General features: G+C 31.1%; 1 protein-coding gene across 1 annotated transcript; it reads left to right on the top strand.

The window, feature by feature from the left end:
* Positions 1-288: 288 nt before the first annotated feature.
* On the top strand, positions 289-17,767 carry LOC123299761 (phospholipid-transporting ATPase ABCA1-like). Its single transcript, XM_044882097.1, has 17 exons — positions 289-671; positions 1,507-1,740; positions 2,541-2,635; positions 3,529-3,696; positions 4,111-4,351; positions 4,784-4,960; positions 5,023-5,201; positions 7,579-7,989; positions 8,552-8,779; positions 9,516-9,910; positions 10,151-10,233; positions 10,300-10,415; positions 11,527-12,067; positions 13,668-14,240; positions 15,175-15,435; positions 15,574-15,791; positions 16,411-17,767. Exons 1-17 carry the CDS (start codon positions 341-343, stop codon positions 17,140-17,142), a joined length of 4,983 nt encoding a protein of 1,660 aa, XP_044738032.1. The 5' UTR covers positions 289-340; the 3' UTR covers positions 17,143-17,767.
* The last annotated feature ends 280 nt before the right edge of the window (positions 17,768-18,047 follow it).

An 18,047-nucleotide genomic window follows, 5' to 3' on the forward strand; every position in this document is an offset into this window, starting at 1 on the left:
CAATTTACATCAATTACATAAATATTTAAGTATTTTGCAATTTGTGTAATATTCACTAAACGGCTATTCTTTATAGAAAGATGAAGTCGAAAAATGAACACGAAACGTTAATATAAAAAAAAAAGTTAATGGGATTTTTTTAGAAATCAGTCATAAACCTTGCGTTACATTTTTCTGAAATTGTTTTCTTATCACATTCCCTGTAACTGAATAAATTTTTTTTTGTAATATCTAACATATTTTCGATCAGATAAAATTAATAATTATATAGTGAGAAATCATAGTTTTACATTTTTTTATTTTAAATTCAAGTTTTGTAAAATTTTCATCGAAACGAAAAATGGCTAATAAAAATACAAGTGTTTGTAATAAACTTGGATTAATAGTGTGGAAAAATTTAATAATTCGAAAACGACATTGGCTATTGACAATTTTCGAATTTGTAATGCCAATTGCGTTATTTTTAATTATTGTTTATGTGAATATTAAAAGTGATTTAAACATGAGCGGTGATTTCAATAATCCGGACGTAATGTACTCGAATCAATTGGACATGAAATCTTTGCAAGCGATTTTATCAAAGGACTCTGAAATTTTATATACGAAAAATACAACGTTTCATAACGAAATAATGGAGAAAACTCGAAAAAAATTGAATTTTAAAGAATCACGTAAGTTTTCAATGCTTTAATTTATCATGTTTTGTTTTCAAATTAGGCGCGGATATCGAGAGAGTAGCGGAGACAATAGAGAATATTCATGTATTTTTTAAATATTTTTAATTCATTGTTTACACCGTTATAACCTGTAGAATACCTAGGCCGTAGAATACCTAGTATAATTTAATGAAATACCATATAAAATGTAAGTAATTAATATCATACAGTATGTCAACAAATTTGACAAGCCCGTACTATGATGTCACGTCCGTATAAAAATTTGAATTTCCGTTTTAGAAATTTTTAAATGTCCTCACTGAATTTGTACTTTTATTAATTAATTTTAAGTAATTAAAAAGATATTAATTACTAAAATAATGTTACCTTAAATGTATTTTATGGAAAAACGAGTGCTGGTAGTTATAATTTTCTTTATAGGAAAATATTTGTCATGCTTTTAACTATTAAATTAAGTTTTCCAAATTAATCTTAAAAAAATTATCCTTCCTACATAAGAAAACATACCTTTAAAAACGCAAACTTTAAATTAAATGGAAAAAAAAAAAATTTAAAAAATCAATCAGCAAATGGCTGATGGAATAAGCGAGCATACGATTTTCAATCGTAAATCTCCAAAAGTACATAACCCCGGATGCTTATAATAAATTGAAAGTATTTACTGTATATAATCAGATAGCCAAAATAATTAGAGCAATTTACCCCCTTATATGGGGCCCCTCATCCTGCCGTATGCGCCTTAGGGTACATCATTCTTTTATGTTTCGTTTTTACCAATTTTTGTGAAAATTTGTACAGTAATATTGTACTTATATATTTAATATTTCAGAATTACATGGATACGAAAATGAAGAATCCATGATGGCTGATTATGGTAGAATGTCAAGTAATTTTTCATCAGGTTCATTTGGTGCTAAAATAATAGCCATTATATTCGATGAAGATAAAAATAATAATAAACATTTTAAATATAAGCTACGTACAATGAACTTCCTCAACACCAAAGAAATATTTCCAGAATTTGAATCACGTCCCTATGGTGACCCAAGATATTCATTAGAAGGTAAGTAGTACCTAATGCCATTAAAGTTTAATCTTTTTCACTCTTGCTGTTTATAATTACCCATTAAGTTGATAATCGATTGGAAGTGTACAGCTCGAATGGCAGAATTGGTAGGGCACTTCGCTTGCATCCAAGAGATCCGAGTTCAAGTCCTGGTTCGAGTGTATTTTTTTCAATTCTCTTTAATTAAGTTTACTAGACAAGCTATTTGCCGATATTTAGTTTTCGCTGTATGTATCATATTATAATCGTCAATTATCAACATAAAAATAAAAATACAATAATAATAACAATGAAAGTTAGTTGTTAGTCGTTACTCGGAATTTTGAACAGAGGACTAATTCTCGAAAATGAAAGAAACCGCTCGCACTTTTCTAAAACCTCAAATTTCTTAAGTTTTAAATATCATTAGAAGCGCATTAGTTAGAGGCGCAAATGTTCCATTTGTTAATAAACAATAAATTTGTAATTTAATGAAACGATCAATGTTCACTTAAAAAATTAATAGTTAGGCAACTTGTATGGCGTAAATGTTAAGTGTTTGTCAAATAATCGAAAACTATTATACATGTACAACGTATATGTAATTCAAGTTGCCTATTTATTAATTTTGTTACACAATTTTAACATTAACCGTTCCATTGAATTAACAATTTATTGTTTATTAACAAATAGAAACGTTCCATGAGGTTTTAGCAAAATGCGAGCGGTTTCTTTCATTTTCCTTTATTTGTAACATCTTTAACTGTACTTATTAGATTATTGTTATTGTATTGATTTGGTTTTTTGTGTGTTTTTAGCGCCATATGTGAATGGAGGATTTTTATTATTACAAATGCTCGTTGATCAAACATATATTGAAACAGTGGCAAATAAAGTATCATTACCATTTAAGGTAAGTCATTTACCGAGTATTGGATAATTGAGATAATTAATTTTTATTTTCCCAATACTATTTTTAAAAATTCGAAATTTTTTTTTTCTTTCGTTCATAGTAAATAAATTGTAATAAAACTAGCTTACATTTTTTTGGACTTGTTTTGGACCAAGTCAAAACTTTGCGCGAACGAGTAGTCCTAGGGTAGTCTACCAAATCTGAGCAAGGACGGTATTACGAGAGCTATATCAACCCATTTTGAAAACATCGCTTTTGTTTTTATTAAAATGACTGTCACGACTACAAAATATAAAATTTTCTTATTCCGGGTGTATCTTATTTTATCTATCTACTTTGAAAAAGAAACTTTTCTTTTACACAAAAAATCGTAGTGGTAGGTCTGGTACCGTAAAACTCTTTCAACAAAAACACGTCTTTAGAAACTTTTGTAATTATGTAACCTTTTGAACTTTTTAATCAACTTTTCACAGAATTTAAATAAAATTTCATACTACTGTAAAAAAGTTCTGATAAAGTACATAAAAATAAATAGGTAAATATACAGTGTGTTCAAAAGCAGTCTATCTTAATAACCAATCGATCGATTTCATTTTTTTTTTATAATGGTTGAATAGAGAGTTTTATGTCCTTCCAAATGAAGTGTAACAAAGAAGTGGTGGCTAGGGATGAATGGGTGAATTCTACAATTTTCTATGTACCATTTTTTAACTTCCCCCTCGATATCTAAATCGACGTGTTTTCACTCAAAACAATAATCACATTAGGTCAAGAATTATTAAGGCATGGATACTTTTCAAATAATCCATAATCCTACGCTTAACCAAAACTCTGGTGTATGTGACCCCATAATAAAAAGGTTGTTCAAAATAATTGGACCTTTTTTGTTTTAGTTACTCTTACAAGGTATGCCAGTTCCACCATATACATCAACATTAAATATGGATATATTAAACCATATTTATTATTTTGTATTACCATTGTTGACGGCAATGAGTTTTGTATTTTTATGCCCGTCATTGTTAACAAGAGTTGTTGAAGAGAAAGATACTGGTATTAAGGTATGTATGTATTGCTTTTAGCATTTATGTCTAATAAAATGCCGTAGCACGATTGTATTCAGTGGCTCAGCACTCGGTCAAGGGTAGACCCCAGAGCCCGGCAAGGTCCCAGGCTGCAAGGGGCGCCAAAATGCCAAATACGAAAAATAATTTCCCATTTTAAGTGTTCTTATTGAAATACAAGTTAATTTTTAGAAAAAAGACGCCGGAAGATAATCTTGCTCTACCTTGATTTGGGGGTAGAGCCGGCTCAACCCAACTCCTTGTAAATCGCTTATTTATTTAAATAATTGGACAACCTCATGTAAAAAAAATCAACCTTTTTAGTTTAAATTGCCTTGGTGCTCGTACATCCTTAAATATAATCATGTTATTAAATTCAATCTAAATATTGATTAAAATTGTTTTATTTAGGAACTAATGAAATTAATGGGTTTAAAACAATGGATGTTATGGTTAGGATGGGTTATAAATTCGTTAATAATTAATATATTCTCAATAACAATCATTGTTATCATACTAAAAGTGGTCTGGTCGGAACAAAATGCTGCTGTTTTACCAGAAACAAATGCATTTTTATTGTGGATATTTTTATTTTTGTATGTTTTAGCTGGCATATGTTTTTGTTTCTTTATGTCGACATTATTTAATAAACGTAAGTATAAACTATATGTAAAGTTATTTTGTACACAACGAAAAGCGTTTTTAAAAATTAAGGGCTGGCAGACGCTAATAGATGTCAGGAATAGCCTAATTTTGCAGTTGAAGTTTCAGTTTTTCCTGAAAACATGGATAAAACGACGTTTTCAAAAAATGAAACCTAGTTGGATCAATTTTTCGCCTCCGAAATCCAGCTCCCAAAGTAAATCACTTTCAATCCTGAGTACCGATAACTTTGACAAGCTCTTGTGGAGGTCCCTCGTTTGTGGAGACCCTGAGGCTTCAGCTCCTGTTTCCCTCCTTTAAATCCGATACTGAATCACTGATTAAAATAGTGATATACTATAGATATTTACTATTTTAATATACTAGGAACTACTTGATACAGCTATGAAAGAATAAGCATTCATTTTAACTTTTTTTGTAGCAACCATTGCTCAAGGTGTCGGTGTTGCAATTTGGATTATGTCATATTTTGTACCACAATCAACGGCCACAAATATTAATACAAAAGTTGTCACTAAAGTTTTCTTATCTATTTTACCAAATATGGGTGTTTTGTTTGGATATAATGCAATTTCCAATCTTGAAATCGAGGATGAAAGTAAGTTATTTATAAATGACGTTGATTACTAATCGAATTAAATTATTGAAAATTAATTGTAGAAAAAGGTTTACAATGGTCAAATATATTTGAAGCAACTAATCCTGAGGACATGTCAATGGGTGCAGTCTATGGAATGTTAATATTTGATATATTTTTTTATTCGATTTTAACATGGTACCTTGATAATATTAAACCCGGACAATATGGTTTAGCTCGTCCATGCTTTTTCCCATTTACAGTAAGTACAGTAGCCATATTTTAAATATATATTTATTGAGGAGATAATTTTATAGTTGTAAAAGCAAATCATTTCCACGCTACGGTTTTATGTAATCTGCCCCACTGTATCAGACAGCCATGACGTAGTCTAACTGCAGATTTACTCCATTTTTTATTTTGATAAACTGGTGCTTTGCGACATTTCTACCAAATTGATCCTAACTAATAGTAAGTCCATTTTTTGGGAGAAGTCTCAAATTCAACAAATCAAAACAAGTTTCACTTCAAGAGAAGGAGTTAGCTGTCTACCCTTAACTAAATTGTCATTAACCAGACCAATTTCCTCAATTCAAGTTCTTCAAATAAAAAACAGAAAATAAAAAATTAATTAAGTTTCAAAAGATACATTTCGCTAGTTTTCACTTATGTGCTTAATTCCGGGACCAGACCTCCACATTCTTGAAATTTAATAGAGCTAGATTAATTTTGATCATAAATTTGAAAAATATGGCCTAAATTTAGTAGAATTACATACTTGGTTTGTCAAAATTGGATAAAATTTCGATGTAATAGAGCAAAATTAAATATTTTGAATTTTGATGACGTCATCAAGTTCAAAAATTCGATTTTTTTAATAACACAGGCAATTTTGATCCGATCTTATTGGAATTTTTTTTGAAACCCACTAAATTTGGGTCATTCTTTTCAGCTGTGATGTCAGTTTTTCGCTAGTTTTCACTTATGTGCTTAATTCCGGGACCAGACCTATCCTTTCTTGAAATCTAATAGAGCTAGATTAATTTTGATCATAAATTTGAAAAATATGGCCCAAATTTAGTAGAATTACATACTTGGTTTGTCAAAATTGAATAAAATTTCTTTGTAATAGAGCAAAATTAAATATAGCACATAAGTGAAAACTAGCAAATTTTGAATTTTGATGACGTCATCAAGTTCAAAAATTCGATTTTTTTAATAATACAGGCAATTTTGATCCGATCTTATTGGAATTTTTTTTGAAACCCACTAATTTTGGGTCAAAAATTCGATTGTGATGTCAGTTTTTCGCTAGTTTTCACTTATGTGCTTAATTCCGGGACCAGACCTCCACATTCTTGAAATCTAATAGAGCTAGGTTAAATTTGATCATAAATTTGAAAAGTATGGCCCAAATTTAGTAGAATTACATACTTTGTTCATCAAAATTGGATAAAATTTCGATGTAATAGAGCAAATTCAAATATTTTGAATTTTGATGACGTCATCAAGTTCAAAAATTCGATTTTTTTAATAACACATGCAATTTTGATCGGATCTTATTGGAATTTTTTTTGAAACCCACTAATTTTGGGTCATTCTTTTCAGCTGTGATGTCAGTTATTCGCTAGTTATCACTTATGTGCTTAATTCCGAAACCAGACCTCCACATTCTTGAAACCTATTAGTGCTAGGTTAATTTTGACCACAAATTTGAAAAGTATGGCCCAAATTTAGTAGAATTACATACTTTGTTCATCAAAATTGGATAAAATTTCGATGTAATAGAGCAAAATTAAATATTTTGAATTTTGATGACGTCATCAAGTTCAAAAATTCGATTTTTTTAATAACACAGGCAATTTTGATCCGATCTTATTGGAATTTTTTTTGAAACCCACTAATTTTGGTTCATTCTTTTCAGCTGTGATGTCAGTTTTTCGCTAGTTATCACTTATGTGCTTAATTCCGAAACCAGACCTCCACATTCTTGAAACCTATTAGTGCTAGGTTAATTTTGACCACAAATTTGAAAAGTATGGCCCAAATTTAGTAGAATTACATACTTTGTTCATCAAAATTGGATAAAATTTCGATGTAATAGAGCAAATTCAAATATTTTGAATTTTGATGACGTCATCAAGTTCAAAAATTCGATTTTTTTAATAACACATGCAATTTTGATCGGATCTTATTGGAATTTTTTTTGAAACCCACTAATTTTGGGTCATTCTTTTCAGCTGTGATGTCAGTTATTCGCTAGTTATCACTTATGTGCTTAATTCCGAAACCAAACCTCCACATTCTTGAAACCTATTAGTGCTAGGTTAATTTTGACCACAAATTTGAAAAGTATGGCCCAAATTTAGTAGAATTACATGCTTGGTTTGTCAAAATTCGATAAAATTTCGATGTAATAGAGCAAAATTAAATAATGTAAAAGAACAATTAATATTTTATGTGAACTGTTTTGTAAACCAACCCTTTCTTACAAGGTCAATAAAACGATCTCTTTTCAGAAATATTGAATAGTTCTTGTGCCAATATTGCAATACTTGAATAAAGAAACCAAAAATATTTCGACGTTACACATATCTCGAATAGTTTTATAATATACTGTAATTTAAATTTATTTATAGAAATCTTATTGGGTATCATCAAAAGAAATAGACGAAGGCCCTATAGAAGACAATAACAACGAACACATAACAAACACAAATTACGAAGAACCACCAAGAAATTTAACAGCAGGAATCAAAATTAACAACTTACGTAAAACTTACAACAATGTAAAAGCTGTGAATGGACTAACAATGAACTTTTATAATGGTGAGATTACCGCATTGTTAGGGCACAATGGTGCTGGTAAAACAACAACAATGTCAATACTAACTGGAATGTTTTCACCAACAAGTGGTCATGTGTCAATACATGATTATAATATACGAACTCAAATGGGTAATGTTCGTAATATATTAGGATTATGTCCGCAACATAATATGTTATTTACAGATTTAAATGTACAAGAGCATTTAATATTCTTTTCAAGAGTAAGTATTGACTTTATTACGAAACTTATCTAGGCTTTCAATATTTCCTAGAAATTGTGGTGGATGATAACAGTCTCTCGCTTACACCTCCGGGAATACTTAAAGACATGTAAAAACTAGTAGAGGCGAGTGTAGGAATAGGGATTGAAATTTCCATCTGTGTATTCTTTAAAACTAATTTTTTTAAATATCACAATGGAAATAGTATCTGCTTATTCTCAACACATAGTTTTTTCCATAGTTTAAATATTATACAACCATTGATAAAAAATATGTGATCTATGGTACAAGATGTGTGATCCATGGTAAAAAATTATAATATAATATGGAGATAACACCGTGACCATCATTCAATCTATATTTATGTCCGCTTTGCGTCTTGCTATTGTGATTTTGGTCTTGCAAATTTTTCAAGACCAAGACTCTATTCTGCAAGACCAAGACATATTTTTGCAAGACCAATGCCAAGATACAATGTTCAAGATCAAGACCAAGATCAATCGCTCATCATTAGTTGGCTAAAAGTGAAATAAATAATATTAATTAATTATAATTGTTTTAGTTAAAAGGTAAAACACACAAAGAAGCGACAAAAGATGCAATGAATTTACTTAATATTTTAAATTTATCAAATAAAAAAAATAATTTAACAAAAACATTATCTGGTGGAATGAAACGTAAATTATCACTTGGTATTGCATTAGTTGGTGATTCACAAGTGTTAATGCTAGATGAACCAACATCTGGTATGGATCCAGAAGCTAGACGTGAAGTCTGGGATTTGTTATTGGTAAATATATATATATTTTCTAAAAACCTAAAATTTCAATTTCATTTTCTGACATCCTGTAAATTTTCGATAATTTATACCATGATATAACGTTTGTTTAAAGTTCTCAGAAATGAACAATTTTCGAAGTGTCAAAGTTTAAAAACCAATTTACTGCTTGCTAACCCTGGTGGAAAAAAATTTGAAAAAAGAATTAAAGTGTTAGAAACTCTGAAAAAGTCTTAGGAACTCAGAATAACTCTGAATTGCTCAAGTACGTTTTTGAACTGTCTAATTCATACTTAATTAGTCTGGATAACTCTGAATTAGACAGTCCAAAAACGTTATTCAGAGTTCCTAACACTTTTTCAGAGTTCCTAAGACTAATTAAAACTTGTTCTTTCTTCAAATATTTTTTCAACTTCAACAACATAATTGTTTTTCTATTGTCTTGTAGGAAGGACTACTTCCCAAACAATTTCCTCCTATTCCAAAATTAGTATTGTTTAAAAATTATGAAGCAAAAATCGATTTTTTTCAAATTTGGAGTGCATAGCCTTTTCAAAAATCAAACTTTTTACTTGCTATAATTTTCACATGGTAACAAAGATTACAATCACAGCCCTTCTACCCTAAAAACTGAAGGAGATCAATTTCCATCCTGAAAACATGGATTTTGTTCCTTATATTTTGCAAACTTAACTCTTTCCAGAACGCGGTCAATATTTCTTACTTATATATTTCATTATTTAATTAGGGTATGCGTAGCCCTGATAAAGTGATTGTAATAACAACACATTTTATGGAAGAAGCCGATGTACTCGGGGATCGTATTGCAATTATGGATCATGGAACATTACAATGTTATGGAACATCAATGTTTTTAAAACGTAAATATGGGGCTGGTTATCAATTGTCGTTGATGAAAGTTGATGAACGTACCAATGTACAAAAAATTAAAACAATTGTCGAATCACAAATACCAAATGCCTTTTTAAAAACTGAAAATGCTGGTTTAATTACATTCACGTTGCCAACAAACGATAATGATAAATTTCCAAAATTATTTCATACGTTAGAAACATCGAAAAGTGAATTACATATTAGTGGAATTGGTTTGTCTATTACCACTTTGGAAGATGTATTTTTAAGGTAAGGTGAATCTTTGATAATTTGATTTGTGTGTCAGGTATCGAATCTTTCAGAACTTAGTATCGCGAGAATTCTTTTATTTTGAAGCGCTTGGTGGAGGGTTTGAGGGAAAATTTGAAATCAATATTCCTATAAATAATGAAAATATGAGGATGTCTTCATCTTAAATGCGACACACTAGAAACGTGAAACACAAAAAATATTTGTGTATTCCTAAAAAACTATTATTTAATTTTTTAGAGTGGGAGAAATTCTTGACGAAAAACACCATAATCATAATAATGGAAATGGAGGAAGTGAATATGAAAATGGAAGTCGTGAAGGTAATAAAACATAGAATTATTTTTATAATTAATTGGAAATTTAATTTTTATATCATTTGAATTTAGATCTTTTAGCAGATCGAAGAAATAGCGGCTTGATACTCGAATTGAATCGTATGAAAATATTATTAATCAAAAAATTCTTATTTAATAAACGAAAATATCTTCAATTTTGTATATTTGTAAGTATTTTGTACTCTTATCTTAGACAAACCTAGCATACAGCCGAAACTTTTTTAGAAGCTATTCATAAAATACGTCTTGCAAAAGGAGAGGAAGTGTGCTTAGCATGATGAAGTGTGATATGGAGGGAGGAAGACTCCAAGGACACATAACTTTCGTAGTTCCAATAACGTTCCAATTTCATATTAATTGTCAAATTGTTAATTATTTATAACAAGGACCAAGCAATTGAAACATTCAATTTGGAGGGGTGGGGGTACAAAAAATGTATCGCAGCGTGGCTAGGGGCTCAAAAACTTTTGCATGACAAATTTTGGATCAATTCGACAAATTTTAATATCTCCATTACAACCCCACTCCCTTAAAATGTAAAATGTAAAGCAACCCCAAAACTGCCCTTTTTACTTCTATTCATGCTGAATAATATCAAATTATCATTATAATTCGACAAATTTTAACATTTACATCGCAACCTCACCCATTGGCGTAGCTATCATAGGACTAGATGGTGCAGTGCATCAGGGCTTCAAAGCTCAGAGAGCCTCCAAAACATTTAAAAGAAAGGAGCAGGAAGTTCCCGAAGCTAGCAAACCTCGAATATGCTCAGAATTTGCAAAAATAAAAGCGCGCAAGAAATTGTGAAATTGACTGAGTATTTTATGCATCGTTGTCATTTTTATGCATTTTGTCACATGCATCGTTGTTTGGAACGTGGAAAGACGAAGTGGGGGCCAATTTTTTCTCGATATATCGGAGCTTTTGTCCACCTACCTACGTTACTGTTTGCCCCCCTCCAAAATTAGGAAAAACACCTCTAAAACTATCCTTTTTCTTCCATACATTCTAGAAGGATGTGTTTTTTTACATTCGACGTGAAACTATTTGTACCTTATGCCAAAAATCGGAACCTTAACCCTCCCTTGAAAATAGAAAAAAGCACCCGCTAAAAATACTTTTTTATTTATATTTTGCATCTTATTTTTTTTGTGCGGCGCCGAGCCAATGCCTAAAGTGATGACAGGCTAAAGCAGCGCCTAATAATTTAATTACCTCGGACTGAATGAAATGAAGACTATGCCACCGGCTAATTTAAAAATATTTTATTTTCAGTTTTTGATTCCAATATTTATGACATTATTTGCAATGATATTCATTAAACAAGCTGTGGATACAAAATATTTATCAATGCCACCATTAGATCTAACAATGGATAAATATGATCCACAATATGTGTATTACACAAAACGTGATGATTCATCTAAAGATTTACAAAGGATTAGTGAGATTTATGGAAAATTATTAAGTAAAGATGCAACTGCTAAGCCCGTGGACGATTTTAATCATGAAATCATTGATTATGGTGAAAAAGATTTTACAAATTATAAGAAATTGGCTGTAGTCGGTGGCGAATTTAATGAAACCGATGGCGGTACAGAATACACTCTGAATGCAATGTACTCAAAATTTGCAACACATTCAACTGGTATCAGTTTGAATTTGATCAGCAATGCTTTGTTGAAGTTTTTCATGGGTGATGAGTACTCAATTTCCATTGTAAATCAACCATTGGATACTAAAGACACTCAAATCGTTGAAGAGTATATTACCAAAATACAAATTATTAGTACTAGTCTAGTATTCTTCCCATTAGGTAAGCATATATTGTACAACGAGTGCTAATATTGTTAATTGCCCACGAAAGTTGGGCTAGAAACAGAGTTAGTTTTACTGCTCGTGTGGGTAATTAGACATGTCGTACGAGTTGCGTATATTTTTTTTTTCTATTGCGGGATCACTTCTTTTTTTTACGATTTTCTGTGTTTAAAAATTATTTGTGAATTTACTTACCTGTTTACAAGCGATGAGATTGAATAAACTAGGCGCATGCAAAAGAGACTCAAACACTCGCTCGGAAATAGACAGCTTTCAAAAAATTAAAAAGGAAGGCAAATTTTCTGGTAAGATCCCTACTGTGACTTATTCTTAAAATACATCACGCAAATAGAATGAGGCAGTTAAATTGCTTAGAAGCTTAGAGAGATATACTCAGAGGGCGGAGGATATCTGAGGGAAACTTAATGTTCGCGTTTAAATGTTAATCTTATTTTAATACTAGGTGACTCGGTGAACTTCGATTCACCTACAATTTATTAAATTGTAACTATTGAACAGCGATATTAATCTTAATTAACCTGCAGGTCCAATTCAACAATAGCTATACTATGCTTAGCTCGTCCGCTAAGCCCGTTAAGATCAGCCGCAAACCCGCCCATTGCTTAGCCCGCCCGCAATAACACAAATTTTATTACTATCTCTTGGACAGGTCTTTTGCCTGGCTAACAAATGGAGCTTGCTGCGCGCGTATATAGCTCTAATAAATACCTATTCACAATTTCTGAATAATAATGAATAATACCTAAACATTATTCTAATACCTGTTCACAATTCAAGAAAAATATGGTGGAAGCGCAAATAAATACATAAGTACATAGCAAGGTAATATACTGCAATTATTTATATGCGTTTCCACCATTTATTACATGTTTCTAATGTTCCGCTCAACTTTCTTGATTTCTTTTTTCATAAGAACCTTCTATTGGCAATAATTAACAGAACAAAAAAAGAATTAGGGAAATTATTGCATCCGATCATGCGTGATGCGATAACCAAGAGAAATAGAGATTCTTTTATATATACAGATATGTCTGGATTTTTCATTCACATCACATTTTTCATAAATTTTGACGTCATTTTTGCAGTCGGGTTGTAAAAAAAGCGATACAGCGTGACAAAGGAAGGTTGGTGTGCCCAAAAAGATAAGTTAAGGGCTGGTTGATTCCTTAAACGGGATCATGCTAAAACTACACCTAAATTCCTAGAATCAACGGTCTCATAAAAGCCCTTAGAAAAACATAACATTATATATTTATCATTTTCTCACTTCTGCTTTGGATGGGCTTGTAAAGCATTCTTTCAGTGTTGGTTTCGTAGCCTACGTTGTAAAACACTTCTAAAAAGCATTCTTATTCCCTCAAACAATTACGTCCGTATTTCAAACCCTTTCTCACTTTTTCCTATTACAATTGTTATAGGACTATGTTAACTATTCGGAAATAAATTTTCCACATTTCAGTCAAAATTGATATTCTTTTCATCCACCTCCGAAGCAAAATTGAGAAAATGGGACACCTCAACCTGTTATCCTCTTGCAATTTATATGAATATAATTTAAATAAGATACAATTTTCTAGGATTTTTATCATTAATTGGAAGTTTTATGAATTTCCCGATTGTGGAACGTGTATCAAATATGAAACAATTACAATTAATGACTGGATTACAAGCATTTACATATTGGTTTTCCACTTATATATGGGATTTAATGATCTTTGTGGTTGCAACTTGTTTATCAATTTTAATGATTCTATTCTTTGATCAGACCGATATATTTAATGGCTCAACAGAATTGTGGATAATGTTTGGACTTTTAATATTATATGGTTTTAGTAATATTGCATATTGTTATTTCGTTAGCTTTAAAACACGAACATTTGCTGGAGGTTTTAAGCTGTTATTAATCACAAGTTTACTAGTTGGTATGATTGGTAGTGCTATAACGTATATTTTCATTATTATACCATCAGATAGTTGGCAGACTGCCGGGGAAATATTGCATCGAATTTTCTCATTTTTCCCACAGTATGCTTTATCGAATGGTGTACTAAAATTCACGAATACTGCTATTAATAATAATAAATGTAAAACCATGGATTCGGAAAAAATTATAGAAAAATGTGCCCAGAAACCTACATACACTTGTTGTCGTAAGTATCTTTAATATTTGTTTATAGGTCTAGAGTCGGGTGTAGTATTTGATACTCATTTCAGAACGTTAAGAAACTTAAGAGGTTTTCGGGTTTTCGTTGAAGTCATGCCAGTGGCGGATTGGTCATGTAACAAGAGTAGCAAATGCTACAGACTCCGCCCATTTTAAACGAGTAATAAATTTTTTTTAAATTATAGCTGTTTGTATGTATACAGAAATTTGGGCAAAGAATACCCTTGGCGGGAGCTCCAAATAGAATACCGAAGGGTTAAAAAAGCAAAACTGGATAAATAGAAGAAAAGTCGGAGAAAGTAGACAAGTTTTTGCCAAAAGGCTCAGCACACACACTCACTCCAATGCTACAGACCGCGCTACAGAATTAGCTACAGTCCCCGTGTTGGTTTAATTCGGTACTGAGTCATGCTTAACAACTTTCTCATCTACGAAAGTTTCATACACGTAGGCTTCTCTTTTAGGGGACCTGGATATCACAAATTAAAAAAAATTTACTCAATCAAACCGAAAACTTTGTAAAATCGTTCACTTGCCACTTTTAACCTCCCGTAACTCGGAAAATTCATTTACTATCGAAAGTCGATACTCTCAGTAACTTCAAACTGACATGACTCGTTCAACCTTTTAATTCCTGTCGAAAATTCCACTTTTATCTTCAAAAGACTGGGATCAATGTGCCACAACAAATGGCATACTCGATATACTTTCTTATATGGCTGCCAAAACTAAGTTTTAGACTAGAAATTAAAGGTCAAAAATCTTGTTTCAGCGGATTATTTAAGGAACGATTTAGATCAAGTATCCTCAAATTAAATCAATTTTCCTCATCAATGCTTTTGAAAGTACTCACCTATCTATCTTCAAGATAAGGATTCTGATCAATGACCGTTAATGAAAGATTTATTTATATTTTTCAGCATTTTTAGATAAGAATTACAGCATATCGTACATGGAAGGTGATAGTGGTATTAAAGACTTACTCATCATGTTAGCAGTTAATACGTTCCTGTATTTAATACTGATTTTAATGATTGATTACAATGTTTTTGGTGCAATCAAAAAGCTTTTTTCTAAATCTAAATCATCAAGTAATAACAACAATTACCAACAACATTTAGATCCAGATGTTCAAAAAGAGCAAAAACGTGTTCATGACCAATATAATTATGGTCAAGGAGGTAAGTGACAGGAAAACAAAATGTCAAGAAAACAGAATGTTTTCAAGCACACAAAATGGTCACCTCTAAATATACAAAAAATAATTTTTTGAGGTCCAAAAATAATTTTCTCCACTTACAATCAATTTTTTTTTTCAGACGATAATTTGGTAGTTTACGATTTAAAGAAGAGTTTTGGATCGTATGCAGCAGTACGTGGTCTTAGTTTTGGTGTACATGGTGGCGAATGTTTTGGTTTACTGGGTGTCAATGGTGCTGGTAAAACTACAACATTTAGAATGATAACTGGGGATGAAGTACCATCCAATGGTGATGCCATTGCTAATTATTACAAATTAAGTAAAAATAAAAAGGCAGTAAGTATTCGAATCGTTAACTTATGTATCAAAGTCTCCCCATATAACTTAGTTAACAAGTATTACTTCTTTTGTCGTTGGTTTATCTTTTCTTCATTCCTTTCAAATATTTTTAACCCCCGGCACAAAAACAGTTTGTCTGCCTGTGGCCCCAAAACTCCTAAACGGATAAACCGATTTTAGCTGTTTTTCTTTAGTTTAAAAGGTAATTTGATCGAAAATGTTCTTTGCTATGTTCCAAGAAAATTGGTTTAGTATGGAGAGAATTACCGGAAAAAACCGCATTTGTTAGAGGTTTTTTAAATTTTATGAATTTCACTTGCGACTTCAAAACTCTTTTATAATTTGAAGTTCCAAATTGTTCAAACATTAAATTTACGGCACAGTTTCCCATCATCGGAGCTATTTGTAATATTCCTTGAAGCTCTACTTAGAAACCAACTGCTTCCGCAGAAAAACCAACTGCTTCCGCTTGATTGAGTAACAAACATCCATCCATCCATCCAAACTTTCACGATTATAATATATATCAGATTTCCAAAATATTAAGGATTATTATTTGCTAACTGACTCATAATTGAACATTGGATAAAGGATCTAAAAAAATTTAATTTTTTAGTTTTTGGGGCAACTTGGATACTGTCCACAATTTGATGCACTAAACGAAGCATTAACTGGTCGTGAAATGTTACAAACTTTCGCCTGTTTACGAGGTGTTTATACTTCTGATATCAAATACGAAGTTGGCAAATGGTTATCTCTGCTAGGTTTAAACGATTATGCTGATCGTTTGTGTGGAACTTATTCAGGTGGCAACAAACGTAAATTAAGTACAGCCATGGCTTTAGTAGCAGAGCCACCTATCGTATTATTAGATGAACCAACGAGTGGAGTTGATCCAATATCAAGACGAAACTTATGGACAGTTTTATCCTCTATTCAAAATAAACAATCCATAGTTTTAACTTCACACAGTATGGAAGAATGTGAAGCTTTATGTAATCGTTTAGGAATTATGGTTGACGGTCAATTAACATGTTTAGGTACTGTACCATATTTAAAACAACGCTTCGGACAAGGTTTTACTGTAATATTAAAGATAAAAAGTAATATGGATGTCACAAATTTAAAAGCACATATTGTACATGAATTTGTGGATTGTGAGCTAAAAGATGAGCATGATGGTCTCTTAAATTATCATATTAAGAATACAAACACGACTTGGTATCAATTGTTTGATACAATTGAACGATTAAAGTCGAATGTACAATTTGGGGGAATTATTGAGGATTATACAGTTAGTGAATCAACGTTGGAGCAAGTATTTTTATCATTTGCTAGACAACAATAGGTGAAATTTAATTTTAGTTTAGGGTACACAAGGGACGATTACTGCCAACGAAATCTAATCGAGGAGGCCAAAAAAAATTTAAATTTTAACTTTTTAATTTTCAAACTTTGAAGTTGTTCTATAGCAAGAGAGTTAGTGTATTATTATCCCTCATCTTGTACCCCTTCGGACTACGTCCATGGGGAATGGATAGTCAAGTTTTGCTGGCCTGATTACTTTTTTCACTCCTGATGTTACGTCCTTTGTCACAAGGAACACTGCCAGCTCTGGCAAACCGCTCTGAGGTACCCCAGCAGTTTAAATTTAATTTAGAAAACTCCGATGAAATTGTAAAATAGAAATTGTCGTCGGCTGTGCTATCGCTGTTTTGACACGTTGATTCCCTTCCCCTAAAAGAGAAAACTCAGTAATTCGATAATGATTTGGATTTCTTTAATCAATAACCTTCAATAAACTTCGAATAATTTGAAGATTTTGATGCTTCTTTTGAGGGATTCAATTTTATTTAGATACAATATTGGAATCAACGGTGAGCGAATTTTTACTATTTATTAAAAAAAAATTGCATATTGATAAGCAATATCCATGATTTAGAATCATTTTAAAATGATTGACCAGAAACAATTGTTAGTATTTATTGATGTTTGTTATATAATAAAATTTATGTTATTTAAATTAATACATTATTTATTTTTAAAATAAACCAGACATTTATAAAATATTAATTAGTTTTAATTATTACGGTTTTTTATTTCGAAAAAAATAAATAAAACTTTATCGTTAATCCTCGCTTCCATTGCAGTTAAAAAGTCCCTACAACGTTTCTATTTTCATGTACGTTTACTTTCCCACCCAATTCACAAGTCTGAACAATCGAATTTCATTCAAATAAATTTATAAATTAT

Source organism: Chrysoperla carnea, chromosome 5 (assembly GCF_905475395.1).
Source record: "Chrysoperla carnea chromosome 5, inChrCarn1.1, whole genome shotgun sequence".
In the NCBI taxonomy this organism is placed as follows: domain Eukaryota; kingdom Metazoa; phylum Arthropoda; class Insecta; order Neuroptera; family Chrysopidae; genus Chrysoperla; species Chrysoperla carnea.